This window comes from Clupea harengus, chromosome 11 (genome assembly GCF_900700415.2).
Source record: "Clupea harengus chromosome 11, Ch_v2.0.2, whole genome shotgun sequence".
Taxonomy (NCBI): Eukaryota; Metazoa; Chordata; class Actinopteri; order Clupeiformes; family Clupeidae; genus Clupea; species Clupea harengus.
In genome coordinates this window covers 17,662,297-17,677,248 of record NC_045162.1, presented here as the reverse complement: position 1 = coordinate 17,677,248, position 14,952 = coordinate 17,662,297, and the positions used below count along the sequence as shown (strand labels likewise).

Below are 14,952 nucleotides of genomic sequence, written 5' to 3'. Positions count from 1 at the left end.
TCCATATATTAAGACATAAACGGATGGCTATTATGGTTGTTATTCTCCATACTATCTCAGTGCTATTTGATGTATAGCCTCAGTTATTCCCAATGTGACTCTGCATACTACTCTCATAGTACTCTGGTCATAGTGTAAAAAACGAGATCACACACCAATGTACTGTGAGTAAGCACAGGTCTGAAAGACTCATTTGAGCCGTACACAAGATACCTCTGCTATCTACCTGCCTACTCAATGTACATCTGTAGACTGCCAAATATATAGGAGTGTAATAACATATTTACAATTGCATATACATTTACATTAACATTTAGTCATTTAGCAGATGCTTTTATCCAAAGCGACGTACAAAGGAGAGAACAATCAAGCTACGAGCCATAGAGACCTAGTGTAACAATAAATACTATTTTTTAATAAATAAAAAAGTGCAGGAATGTAACTACTGTAAGTGCGAGTTAAGTACTAGTTATAGGAGATAGCATTAGAGGAAGGAAAAGGAGAGGTAGAAGAAGGAAAAGGAAGGGAGAGGAAGTGCAAGTTAGGAAAGGAGGTGCTCTCTGAAGAGTTAGGTCTTCAAGAGCTTCTTAACGGTAGAGAGGGTTGCCCCTGCTCTGGTAGTAGGCAGCTCGTTCCACCAACGTGGAACTACTAATGAGAATAGTATTAATGTCATGTGTATGAGTTGTTTGCAGAGACGTGCTTTCAGTCTTAGGGTTGTGTTTTATGTCTTCTCTCTATGTAGGACAGCCCTGTGCCAAAGACCGTCTCCAGCACCACCACTGACCCACTCTGTCCTACGGAGCCTGTAGTCTGTAGTACAGAGCCTAAATCTGGTCCACTTGAGGGGGAGACAGCGAACTGATCAAAAAGCTTATAAGCTGTATTAATATATTTCTCTAACAGTATTTGCATGATTGACATTATACAAAAGGCAATATTAAGCAGGGAGGTGCAAAACACAGTTGGCTGCTATCTCTCTTAAATCTATTTATGTTATGCATTGTGATACACATATCGTATGTATATGCCTGTAATGCCTAACATGAAGGGCAAAAGAAAAAGAAGAAGAAATAACCCAGTCAAATTGGCCGATTTTCTGTTTACTACGCATGCTATGACTCCAAAAAGTGCTTACTGCACAGACCCAGGCTCCAATTTTGCCAATATGGCTGACCAATTTTGGCTTAATTTCTTCAGAACGCACGTGCATGACCCCAAACTGGCCATCCTTTTTACAGTCATCGGTTAAAACCAGTGAGACTGTAGAGATTTTGTGTCATTTTTTCTCACATTGGCAGTTGGACTGAAAAATTGAAATATGACATATTAACAATAAATAAGAACAACTGACACCAAAAAAGTTGTTTTGTGCACACCACTCTGAAGTCTTTCATTTGATCTTGGAATTATATTATTGAGGAAACAGCCACTGGCTTGCACAAAATACGTATGATTATGGAGTCTAGATTCTCTCAACACAAATACTGTCCTTATCTTATTCTAATCACTAAATATATGGCAGAAGCATACGTATAAGGATCAGTTTGAGTGAGTTGTGGAGCATGATGAATTTATCCCCTCATCTTTAGACAGTTACAATATTACAAGACTCCTAAATGGAACCATCATCTGACTCTATAGCTTCCAGGGGAATACTAAGCCAAAGGCATAGAGTGCATAATGCTAATTGGCAATGAATATTTTATGAATCTTTGTACCATCAGTTTACTGTGTGCCTCATCTGCTGAAACACCATAATATGGCATGGAGAAATATGACATATATAATAACAATATGACAATACACAATATATATGTTGTGACATTGTACAATATGACATTGTTTTTTTTCTTAGAGCACAGGTCTACTACAGCACTAGTGGAAATCCTTATGTAGTGACGAGGCCATTCATTTCTCTTGAGTGATAAAAAAGTACTAAGTGAAGTTCTGTGCTCGTGTGCTCATTCACAGTCAGTTTACTGGTTACTTGTGAACATCCATAGAAAAGGAAGACGTATTCAGAAAGTAGTAGTTACGTACGTCACACCGAATGCCTGTCAGCAGATGGCAGCAGAGAGAGAGAGAGCTCCAGAGACTTTTGTGTTTGACCTCAGCTGGGACAGCTCCACCATCAAAGTCCATCATACTTTTTGATCATTATTAAGTGTTTAAGTAGATGGGGTGGGGTGGATGGATGAATGCTGTGTACATCTCACAATAACAATGATTTTGAATAAAATACTGATGAAAATACTGACCAACAAGTCACACTCTCTTGCCAGGACTTGCACCTGTAATATTCTACCAAAAGGATGAATGTCTTAATGTTACACCCCATAGAGTTGTGTTTTTTTCACAACACAAACACAGCAGATAAGAACAATACTAAAAATATATATACAACTACAGTATATATCACCTCAGTGATGGTTCAGCCCTAGACACATCTTCTCTTCCTCTCTCTGGACAGTACCATTTCCCCTGTACCTGGGTATGGCCAGTACGTTTACTCTTTGACTGATCCCATGTTTTGCATTGATAGTGGTAGCTTCCTTTGCAGTGTTGTTTCTTTGGGGGGCTGCCCTCTTGCCACTCACTCCTGATCCTCAAGAGCTGCTTTTCACTGCCTTGATTTTGAGAAGCTGGTGCTGGAGCTGATGAGGACTGGAGGTGTTGGTGCTGAGTCCTGACCCCGCTGCCAGTAGGTAAGGTCCAGTAGGTAAGGACAAACCATTGTAAGCAACCTACCCAGAATAGTGCTATGCCTCAGGCCAGTCATGTGCTGCTTGGGTGGATCTGGTGCCAGGTGCAGCTCCGCCAGTGTCTGTGTGTGCAGTAGAAAACACTGCTCTGGCCTAGTGACGTCGGCAAATCACCGCCTCACCCTCATGGTTTTCATCTTCCTGGAACTCCATAACTCGATGCCCATGTTGTACAAGTGCAGATTGGAGGTCCTTGGCCTTGGCGATTTACCAAATGGACATGCTGGGAAAGCTGTACTCCTTGAAGCAAGGAATCCCGATCAGTTCTCTTCTGCCGACTCTGCAACCTAGAGAACATTTTTAGAAGAGCATGTTTGTATGAATATAGAATGTGTTCATATCCAAGTGAAGGTATGGAACCAAAAAAATCCACTCACCAGGAGCACACCAAGTTGGCATGCTCCAGTATCTCCTTGCAGTCTTTAGTGAGCTGTTTGATGTGACAGTACATTGCACATTATATAGAAGATATGTTGCATATTATATTACACACGTATAAATTATCTTCTAACTGCTTGATGGCCAGGTGCAGAGCCTCTACAGAACTCTCCATGGCCCCAGCCTTCTTCAGACAGTTGAGTGAATATTTGGTAGGAGACTGGTCAGTAGAATGCAAACAGCAATACAACCTCAATGTCTCCACTATTTTGGAGGTTGACAAAGCAGTTATGGTACGGTTGAGGGCAAAAGCTCCTCTATCTGGGCCTGGCTGCTTATTATGCAACACAAGGATGCAACAGGTTGAGAATGCAACCATGTGTGGAACCAAATTAGCGTGTATAACTGCAAAATAAGAGTTAAAAGAGTAGTTTTTTTTTAAAAACTAGAAAATGGCATTGGGTATACTTACACAAAGCTAGTCTCACATTTACACAGACTTACATATTTTTTACTTTATCTTGTTTTTGTTTTTGTTGTTGCCTAAGTTCGTGTTTAAGAAGTAGAAGTAGTAAGCCTTTACAGTTATCCACAGAAAAACAAGAACATTAATCAAGGAAAATCAATCAACACAGCGAAAACAATTTCCAGATGGGTGGAAATGTTAATAATAGATCCACAATGTAGCCTCTGGGTAGTATTACTAGAAATCATCTTGTGTTAGGCTACATGTAGGTTACGTAGATTTGACACAGCCAATGAGATTTCGGCACCATTCTGACATAACCAGGAAGTATAGTATTCGGGTTGACACTGACACTGCTAGTTCGTGAACCAACGCGTGTAGAAACTGTAACATAGCATAACTTCGCTTTATTTTTCCAATAGTATAAACAGGATTTTCCAACAGTAACCCTGCATACAACCTACCAGACTAGTTTTCCCTGCAAAGCCGATATGTGTCAGTGTAAGAACTACTAAGCAAATTTTACTTCCTTTTGTTCCAATGTATGTAGCCTAACGGTGTCTTGATGGAAAAGGTTCGGAAAATTTTAGTGCATCTGTCTAGGGATAAGGATGTTCCGCAGTGCGCGCGGTTCGTACAGGTTAGTTGTGTGTTTGGTGTTAGTTCCTAATGTAGCTGCAGGCTACCTGTAGTCCTCCAAGTGTCAGACATTGTGTACCTGACAAAGCAGTCATGATCCTTTTGCTTTATTACAGAGCATCACTGGGCATTTTGCTCGCAACAGCCTCGACGACAATGTGAAAGTTAACTGCTCCCTCGAGAATAATCGCTTTATTTTATGTGACAATGAAAATGGAAGCCGGACGCAACTTAGGGTAATGTCTGATTAGTTGACCATATGGGCAAGATACAGTGGGAATCAGAGTTGAATATGAGCGATTGTGAATTCATTTTATCATCACAGAGGGCGCGATTCTGTCCATTCAAACATCTAACAGACACGGAGGCAGCTTCTCTTCCTGATGACGTACTAAGCCGTGGGGTGGACGTTGGAGTCGCCGTCCTTTTACAGTCAGCAAATCAGAAGTTGCTGTTGACCCGACGGGCGACCAGTCTCAGAATTTTCCCTAACACCTGGGTTCCACCCGGTATGATACTGATGTGTTATAGGAGTAAGATGTCTAAAATTATTGAAGGACGATAGAGTTCTGGTACTATCTCTAATCACATAACATTCATTCATTTTTGCAGGTGGTCATGTTGAACTAGATGAAACGGTAGGCTACTGTATTAAATTTCTCTACATTTATATGGGACTTATTAGCCTAGTCCACGTAAAAGAAACATATTGGTACTCCTTGTAGGTTAAATTTCATTAAGGAAAAGTAAGACCATAGAATTTTGTTTTGATTTCTTGCTAGTTACTGGATGCTGGACTGAGGGAATTGAGAGAAGAGACAGGACTTGAGCTGGATTCTAAGGATGTTTCCTCTCAGTTGCTTGGCCTGTGGGAGGTAAAGAAGAAACTGCACTGCACCTGTCTGCATTGGTCTTAAAGACCACAATGCATTCTCTCAGTTTAAAAAATCATTCCATTGTTGTATGCTATCACTGTTTCATTTCTCATTAGCATGCTTAAATTCATTGCTTTGCCCTTTTCCCTTTCCCTCTTGTGGGTGGGTGTATTTGCCATATGATGTGTCATGAGGTTAACTGTATTGTTTGTGAAGTCCTCATGCCCTGTACTGTCTGTATATGATCATGATTTTAAGAACAACAATTTTCAGATGACTGGAAACACAAAGAAATTAATGTGGGTATGCATTTATAAAATAGAGTGTCATTTACCAATAACTAATATTAACTTGCTAACATGCTAATCAGAAAGTAGATAGACATCTGCTTCCACTTTGTTTAAATCATCGGTTCCCAAACTGGGGTAGGCGTACCCCCAGGGGTACGCAAAGTGGGGTACACAGGGAGAAAATTAGATTTGCGTTTTCAAAGTGAAAAAGCCCATTACACTTTTTTAAACGGAACTATAAATAGACATGGAATCTAAAATAGTCCGAATAGCCAAGTTGCATTGCCAGAAATACTCATGTATACCCATATTCAGCGAAATAATGACACTGCCAAAAATAGCTACAGGTAGGTTAGAGACCTACCCTGACAGTGTTATAGGCTGAATATGTGCGCGGGGGGAGGGGGTGTGGCAGCGGCGGTTAGTGACCTACCCTGACAGTTTGAAGTGTTATATGCTGAATATGTGCGCGGGGGAGGGGGCGTGGCGGCGGTTACAAACATGGATACAAAACGGGGGGGTTACGTAGCTGGAGATCGAATGTCTGAAGGGACTGTAAAAAGTTTGGGAACCACTGGTTTAAATCATTTGATGTGTATCTTAACAGTCGGTGTACCCACCCATGTTGTCAAGAGGGCTTCCCAAGAGGCATCACATAGTCACCTACATGCTGTTGCACAGCTCACTCTCTCACGTCCAGCTTCAGGTAGGTATGGTGGACTTGGAGCAGATGTTTTATTTGCGTGAAATAGTTCACTGTAACACATACCAGAATTGAAAGCAACTATCGGTGCAATCAGTGAATGTTTTAGTTTTTTGCTGGAACTGTTCTCCAAATGATTTTGGTATTGATATTGCAAGAGCTATAATGATAATCCAAGTAGGCTGCTTGCTTGGTGAAGAGCACCGAAGCTGAATTAGATATGTAGTATGTAGTTGTACTTTTTCTTAAACAATGTTTCTAGACATAATTCTGAAGGCACGGTGAAAATACAATTATTCACACTTTAATGCAAATTGTGGGACCATTTCAAGCCTTTTAATAGATTTTTAATGTATTCTTTGCCCTGAAAATACACCAATTCATAAGAAACTTTATAACACTATACAATAACTGTATTCTATGTTCTGTGGGTATTAACTGTTATTCTTGAAACTGTATTAGAAGTACATGAAATTACCCAAACTTTTTTACTGAGTACATCTTACATCTGTCATGCATATTTCACATGCATCCATGTCATGAATATTTTACTTGATTCAGGACTAACTTAATGGTCTTCAACCAAACAATGAAACGAAGTAGTGTGTGTTTCAGTCACCATTTGTAAGATACTGAATCACCATTTATAAGATACTAAATCAGCATTTAAATTACACAGAATCACCATTTAAATGATACTGAATCACCATTTATAAGATACTGAATCACCATATATATGATAGGATCTTGAATTGCGAGTGAGTGGCTCAGTCCAGCTCTCTGGAATGCCTTTCTTTTAATCCCCAGGCATTCCTGAAACCAGAGCCTGCAGAAGTGAGTGGTTGTCTATGGGTGGACGCCAGCCTGGTCAAAGCCATAGTATCAGCAGTGGACGGTGAAGAGGACACTGTCCATTTGGCCACTAACTTGCCTCAGTCTGTCAGGTACAGTTGACCATATTCAATGCACTTGTGTAGTTGTGGTCTTTATGTTAAGTCGATAAAGTTTGAAATTGTCTTCTCAGATTCCACATCTTGAATGTACAAATCCATATACTATATACAACCATAGATTGTTATTACCAGTGTATATTGAGCATCAGCGCCATTGTCTAATATATGTAGTTCCTCTCTCAGATCCTCTGCACCACATGTGCCATCATAGTCTTAATGTCTTACAAATCATCACACAGTCTTTTTGTGCGTGTTCATTTTCCAGTGTCATGGAGGTCTCCTCCACGGGAGAACTGAGCGAGTCTGCCATGCCCGTATCTGTTCTCTGCAACCGAGCACCAGCCCAAGGCGAGGACGTGGAGCGTGTCAGCACTGGCACCAAGTTTGCCTTAGAGCTGTGGCTAAAGACCTTAGAGCCCCAGTGTTAAAAAAAACCTCTGATGAGTTGTTGATGCGTTATTTCTTTAAACAGCAGTCAAGCAGAAGTGTTTTTAAATGGCAGGGGGAATTTTTTTGAAAACACAATCAAGGAATACTAGAGTGTCCTCTCCAATGAGCGATGAAAATACATGCTGCCTTTGATATGCCACTAGCAAAAGACATATCAGTATTATCCTTTAGATTAGAAAATGTCTCTTGTAGCCACATGGTGGCAGTGTAAACACAGTTACCCAGCTGTATGTGACAATAAAGACCTCACCATTGAAACATGACTTGGAGTGATTGTTCTTCAAATTGTTTGAAAAGTTTATTTTAAGCCCATAAAAATATCAGCCCTGTTTCATATTGAATATGGTTGGGACTTGATTAATCGTTGAGTTTTAGTTAGTAATGGTTAATTGCATCTAGTAATTAACTAATTCCATCAGTGGTAGCTAAGGACAGGTAATTCTAAATAGAATTAAGGCACTGTGTATTTTGACTGGATTTTGTCTTTGCAGTTAATGATAGAGTTTAGACCTCCATGAGAAATGAAGAAATAAACAATATTCACCCCATGCCTCAAAAACCTAAACTCTTCACATTGCCCATTCCAGTGTGAGTCATACAAAAACTGTTTTAGTGGTAGAGTTCGCACAAATATACATAGCAGATAGGTTTCTAGGTCCATAAAACATAACTTGTCAAGGCATCCATAAAACTGGATTTATTTTCATTAATTTAAAATCCTGCCAAATTTTTTCAACACCTGTTGTCTGACATCTGTTGATTTAGTTAACTTAAATCAATCGTTTAATTTGATGTCCTTGTCAAAAGGTAATTTAGTGTAGTGACACATAGGAAGGTCAAACTCTTCCTTGCTTTCCAGCGTCATGTATTTTATATATAGTTATAAGTTGTGTTCTTTGTAATGGCTCACATGCCCCATTAGTGGAATTAATGAGACAGTATGAAGACATGCCCAAACACATAAAATGCAACTCTTAATGATTGTGTCCACCCCTTTATGACTTCACCCGGGCATACCAGTACCAGGCCTGTGCAGTACCATAAATTTGTCATTCTTTTAGTTCCCATTCATTTCCAGACAAATTTCTTTACAACAGTGCAGCCAACAAGCATATAATTTAACAAAACAACACTGACTTGATGACTTTAACTGTTATTGTGCTCTTAGCTTTCTTAATTATCACATCCAAAAGTCAGACTTACTCAGATGAAACAGTGAAAATAAGTATTTGTTGGTAATTCTTTTAACAGTGCTTGATAGTACAGTCAGTCCATGTTATTTTCTTATCATTATTACTATGTGTCCTAAACAAGTGTTCACGCCTATTTAGCCAGAAATTTTAATAAAGACATTCAGGTGGCCTTGCCTTGATCTTTTGTTTGTTCCTTTGAGATCAGATTAATTGAACCATTCAAAGTCACAATGAAGTATTAGTAAGCACCCTAAAAGCCTCATGTGTGGTAAAGGAGCTCAGCCTATTTATATTGGCACCAACTTTGTGCTTCAGAAGCCCTAGAAGTGTGCATGTGCCTGAGACTGCACCCATACATGATGGTTAAAGAAACAGCTAATAATTACAGTTAAATACATTTTACAATGTCAATTTTCACATCAGGGAATGATCTGCAATATACCAGTACAAATGTATCTGTTGTGACTTACACTTCACATTACATACATAGAATACATTGCATACTTTTTGACAGACACAAAATTAAACGATTGTTCTAAATTAACATTTTCATTGCAAAAAAGTTACTGAGAGGTTATGAGTTTCTTAACTGAATCAACAGGTGTCAGACAACAGATTTAAGACAATTTTGCAGGATTTCAAATTCATGAAATGAAATCCAGTTTTATTGATGCCTTGACAAGTTATGTTTCATGGACCTAGAAACCTATCTGTATAATTGTGAAGACTCCACCATTAAAACAGTTTTCCTATGACTCACACTGTAATGGGCAATGTGAAGAGTTTAGGTGTTTGAGCCATGGGGTGAATATTGCTTACTTTTCAATTTCTCATGGAGGTCTAAATGCATTTTAACTTTGAATGTCAATCTTTGAACATTCATTTAATCACACCAGGGTACAATCTGCAATATACCAATAAGAATTTATCTTTTGTTTGTTCCTTTGAGATCAGATTAATTAAACCATTCAAAGTCATGATGAAGTATTAGTAAGCACCCTAAAAGCGTCACGTGTGGTACAGGAGCTCAGCCTATTTATATTGGCACCAACTTTGTGCTTCAGAAGCCCTAGAAGTGTGTATGTGCCTGAGACTGCACCCATACATGATGGGATGGGTTAAAGAAACAGCTAATATTTACAGTTAAATACATTTTAACTTAAAATGTCATCCTTTGAACATTAATCAAATTAATTCAGGGTACAATCTGCAATATACCAAAAGGAATTTAACTGTTGTGACTATTACAAATCACATTACATACTACATATCTTAGAACACATATCACACACATAGCTCATAGAGTGGTTTGACATTAGGGCTGTTTTTCTGTAATATGTAATCTGAGATACCATTAAAAAGTAGATGAGTAAAAGAGATGGAAGTGCACTGAAAGTGAATTGGAGATGAAGAAGGGGTGGTAATACCAAGGTTTAACAAGAGCATAATGTCATTAGTCTAAATCAATACCCTTTAAAATAAAATGGTGAAATAAATGATTCTACATATCACTTGAGTCACACACGGATGTCTTATCACAGTAGTAGGGGGTGGTTATTTAATTAATCTTCAAATGTTATCAGATTCCACCCCGCCCAAACCTCACCTGCTAGTGTGAATGCATATGGTGTGTCCACCTGAAACACCTGTCCATAAGTGTGACTATACCCATTGCTTACAGGCAACACCTCTGGGTTTGCACGTGGACAGAGTTTAAAACGATATGCACTATACAAGGCTATACGGAAAATATATACTGTGTGGTTTACACTGGATTTAAATATTTGTAAGCGATACGATGCAAGAGACAGTGATATACCACTTATATTGGTGTTGTTGGTTCACCCTAAAGTCGTTATGATGCAAAGTTGTCATAAGAATGTATGTATTTATATCAAAGAAATCTAATGTTGTCAAAACATGTCTTAAGTTAGCATTGTTAGTCAAGATACAATGACTAACATAGTTTCCATTGATACATGATAATGTTCATTCATCCACCTTTTACCCCAGGACCAATCTACACATTCAATTACGCACATCAAGAATAGCAAGAATACTTAATTATCCTTCAGCTTTATTGAATAGATACACAAAATATACATAACACAATATATAGCATAACATTTCTAAGCCAATGCAACACATAATTTTTTTTTTTTTTTTAAGAATCCCATATTCAATGAAATGTACAATACACAATACAATACAATAATGAGATGAAAATGTTCTTTGATAAAACTTTTACAAAATTCAATATGTTTGTTTTTCTACATTTTGTGAGTCCAAAAATAAGTTGTACTTATTTTACAGTGATTGTTGTAATCAGACAGTACATTTTGATGATTCTTTAGTGGGGCTGTATTTTGTGGTTGAAACTTCTCATACCTCCTCAAACCTTCCTCTGTTAAAAGACAAAGTTGGTACAGCAGACCTATGAATGATCCATGTTAACAAGTTAAAAAAACTGCTTTTGTTTGTTTCTTTGTTTCATCTACATTGAAATTAATTGCAGAAAGAGCAGTTTGATATGTCTTCTACATTCACAGATTTATGATATAAAAGATATATAATAGGTCTGTTCTACCACATAATCTATCAAAAAACCCTTAAATGTACAAACCTGTAAGACAGACATCCTGGCCCTCACTGGGCACCGGGGTTCACCACGTACCTTCCACTTCTGTTCTTTGTAGGTTTATCATCCTGTTGAAAGTAAGATATTTAGGGAGTAGTAGTAGTAGTAGTAGTAGTAGTAGTAGTAGTAGTAATAATAATAATAATAATATCGCTGTTTCGGTTTGGAACTCCAGGGTCAACAAAGCAGTCTTTTGCAAATATCTGAATTTTTTTTTTTTTTCACGATCAAAGATGATACATTGCCGTCATGTAGATGCAAAACCAATTCAGCTATGCATCATGGATTGTACCGCCAAGGCTGTCCGCAAAAAATAATGACTGTATTTCATGTCATGCAAAATAGTGTTTTGGTCTTTGGGCTTCAGAGTAAAGAGCAGGTACAATTTCCATAAGGCTAGCACGTTTCCATGGTTACGTGACTTTGAAGAGCCACTTGAGCCGGGTTTTTTTTATATCTCCAGGTGTCCATTCATAGAACTTGGCCGAACCCATTACCATTAAAACTAATATCTATCAGGGGCTTGCTGACGCTGTACACAATCACACAATCCCATTCCAATTCCCAAGGGCTGTATCCTCACTATCTCAATAGGTGTTCTACTAATTTTGAGAAAGTACTTTTAAATTCAGCCCAAAATTCATAATCATCAGCCATTCTCATGGCATGAACCCAGAGCATCTTCTAACGGTTGGTAATGATGCTGGCTTTGCTGTTAAAGTGCACCTGCACAATCAGCATGGTCTCCACTCCCACACGGTTCACCTCACCTTTTCCCACCGACTCTGTGAGGACGGGGCATAAGCTAATGTGACGTGTATATATTCTTACCTGCACACAGTCAATGCAGTCTTTGTTCTGATAAATCAGGACTGGAGTTCGGCTAAAGCGAAATCCATTATCCATTGTATATCACGGAGAAGGAATTTTATAAACTTTTCAGAAGCAACTGCCTTGTACAAACCCAAACAGTTTTTTTCCCCTGTCAAACTTTTTTTCCCAAGGGGTGTGGTATGTTTTGGCTACTCTCAATTGTAGAAAATGTACATGAAATGCTTCATGCATCATTTCCGTCTCCTAGTGCATAGCATTTGTAGATTTGTCGTATTTATGGTGTTGGCATTTCAGCATGCCCCGTATTGTTCATGTGTGAGTTAATCAATGAGCAGCTGCTGTAACCGTCTCCCTACTAGAGGCTGGGATGGAGGGTAAATGAAGGCAGGCCAGTACCTCTGTGAGGGGGGTAGTGTTTCCCACGCCTCAGGTTTCCTAGTCAAAGAGGAAAGGGGGACAAAGAGGAGTCTATGAAAGCCGGGGGGACTTGAGAATGTCTGCAGTACAAGGCCAAACTGCACCAAAGCCACGTCTGTGCCCACAGCTTTTTCCAGTGGTGTGGACAGAGGCCACATGCACAGGACTGAAAGCCTTCTTGGAGATTACCTATGATTTTTATCAGTTTCATTGTCTCTATTTAGCTGGGGTTATTCACTGGGTTATTCTTCTGTGGTATTGGGGCTCTGTGCTCCTTACCCCTTGGCAATGTCTTTTCAGTACATTTTGAGAAAATAAAACATGTTATGTTCGCTCATAATGTCGTAGTCCTACACATATTAAATGAACTGGACTGAATTATGTGCTGGATAATGGATAATGGATTTAGCTTAAGTAGCAACAATTAATAATGCAGTCACTTTATGTCATAGTAAACGGTACTTTCAATGATTTCAGAGAGCTAATTTCGAACAAAACATACTGTTTACTCTTCAGGTATTGATAGAGTGTTACTCACATAGGGTTGTCCATTGGGTAGATCAATGGTGGTTTGAGTTGAATACATGGGGATGTCTGGGTTAAAAGGCATGTAGGGGGTAGGATCAGACACGCTCATGAAACTCCTCTCTCCATGCCGGCAACAACAGAAATACACCTGAAAAAAAAAAGATGAGGAAAGTAAAAGGCCTCTAGACAAGAGAAAATCTGTTTCATTTGTAGCGATGGAGACACATCCATCACTGTTCTGAACTGCTTTTTGGTAATTGTAAGGGCTAAGAAGTCAAGTTGAATTCAGTTGCATCTCAACTTGTATAGTCCAGGACTAGTTACATTAAGCTTACAGGATCAGGATGGAGATGTCTGTACAATACATAATGGTCAAGTCATTATGGCTCTAACTCTGTTCTTTATTTATTATTTTAAAAACATTTCTGGGGGTTGGCTTGAACTCTTCTGATGCAAAAGCTCTGGTAAAATACAGGATGTGGATGGTGGAGATGGTGGACTCACCAGGAGAATACAGAAGATCAGAAGGATCAGAAGAATCAATGCAGCCAAGACCAGGAGGGCAATGCCCCAGCCAGGAACCCCTCCTTCTGAGCGGTCTGCTAGAGCGCCGGACTGGGTTGTGACTGCTCTCGATGTAGGCCGTTGTGTGGTGGATGATGCTATATCATGAGGACTGCTTGTTGATGAGGTGGCCAAAGAAGTGGGTATGGGGGAGCTGTTGTGCGACATGGTTGGCCCATCGGTTCCCATCGATCCAGTAGGCAGGGTTGTTGTGTTGATGGTCTGGCCGGGTGACTTGCTTGTATTCATTGCTCCTGTTGTGGGTGTTGACTTGGTTGTTTCATTATTTGTGTCTGTATTTGATGAGATGTTGTGCTCTAGAACTGTAACCATGGTCCTGGGGTGACTTGCTGTATAACCTGTTGTTATAGTACTCTCATCTGAGGTACTTCTGGCATGCTTGGTTGGTTGTGAGAGATTAGTAGCATTTGCATTGCTTGTTTCTGGGTGTGCTGTCATGTTTGCCAAAGGTAGAACCGGAGAAGTTGTGCCATTAAATGAATTTACTGGACCTCCTATTGTTGTATTTGAAGGAGAAGTAAGGTTACTGGTTGTTTGTATTAGCACAGTTGTACTAAAATCCACCGAAGGCCTATTAGAGTCTTCCATATGTTGAGTTGTAAATGTATGATGAGGTTGAGATGTTGAGGGAAAATGTTGAAGATCTGTAGTGGTGGTTGAGATGTCGAGTGAGGCAGTATCAGCCCCAGCAGTAGATGAGGCAGCTACAGACATTGTGGCCATGGCCCTATGAGTGCTGTGGAGAACACTACTGGAGTGCTCCGTTCTACTTGAGACTGTTGTCATGGTATTGACTTCTGGAGGTGTGGTACGCAGCACAGCTGTAGTTGACGAGTGCTGAGGAGTGGTTGGGGCTGAAGCTGGTGCAGGTGGAAGAACTAGATGACAAAAGGAGTTTGGTGTTTAATCATTTATTTGATTTATTAGAATACTGTAAGAAAAAAAAATGGAAAATATACTTTACCGTCAGTAAAATTTTCTTGTAGATCAAGCATGGATGTATTTACCCTATTAAGGATATTTATGATTACTGCTCGATCTATTTGGGCCGTTCCAAACTGTGCTGTTGAATTCGCAATAACTGATCCATTGCTGTAAAATATAGAAAAATCCAGGCCAGTTGGACATCTCAAATTCAGATAGGGACATGGATGAAATTTACATTATTTCTCATTTAGAATAATATCTGTGTGTTGTTGGAGCATTTTGTTATTGGACCATTCAATGTGTGCAAACTT

At 39.3% G+C, this 14,952-nt stretch overlaps 1 protein-coding gene across 1 annotated transcript; it reads left to right on the top strand.

Moving 5' to 3' along the window:
- The first annotated feature begins 3,923 nt into the window (after positions 1-3,923).
- On the top strand, positions 3,924-7,777 carry nudt17 (nudix (nucleoside diphosphate linked moiety X)-type motif 17). Its single transcript, XM_012822870.3, has 8 exons — positions 3,924-4,249; positions 4,365-4,484; positions 4,574-4,757; positions 4,861-4,886; positions 5,031-5,123; positions 6,021-6,119; positions 6,924-7,060; positions 7,335-7,777. The coding sequence occupies exons 1-8, from the start codon at positions 4,175-4,177 to the stop codon at positions 7,495-7,497; spliced, it is 897 nt and encodes a 298-aa protein (XP_012678324.1). The 5' UTR covers positions 3,924-4,174; the 3' UTR covers positions 7,498-7,777.
- The last annotated feature ends 7,175 nt before the right edge of the window (positions 7,778-14,952 follow it).

Coding starts and splice junctions, on each gene's coding strand:
- nudt17 (XM_012822870.3), top strand. CDS start 4,175: ATGGAAAAGGTTCGGAAAATTTTAGTGCATCTGTCTAGGGATAAGGAT. Junction 6,120..6,923: donor TCTCTCACGTCCAGCTTCAG/GTAGGTATGGTG, acceptor TTTAATCCCCAG/GCATTCCTGAAACCAGAGCC. Junction 7,061..7,334: donor AACTTGCCTCAGTCTGTCAG/GTACAGTTGACC, acceptor TTCATTTTCCAG/TGTCATGGAGGTCTCCTCCA.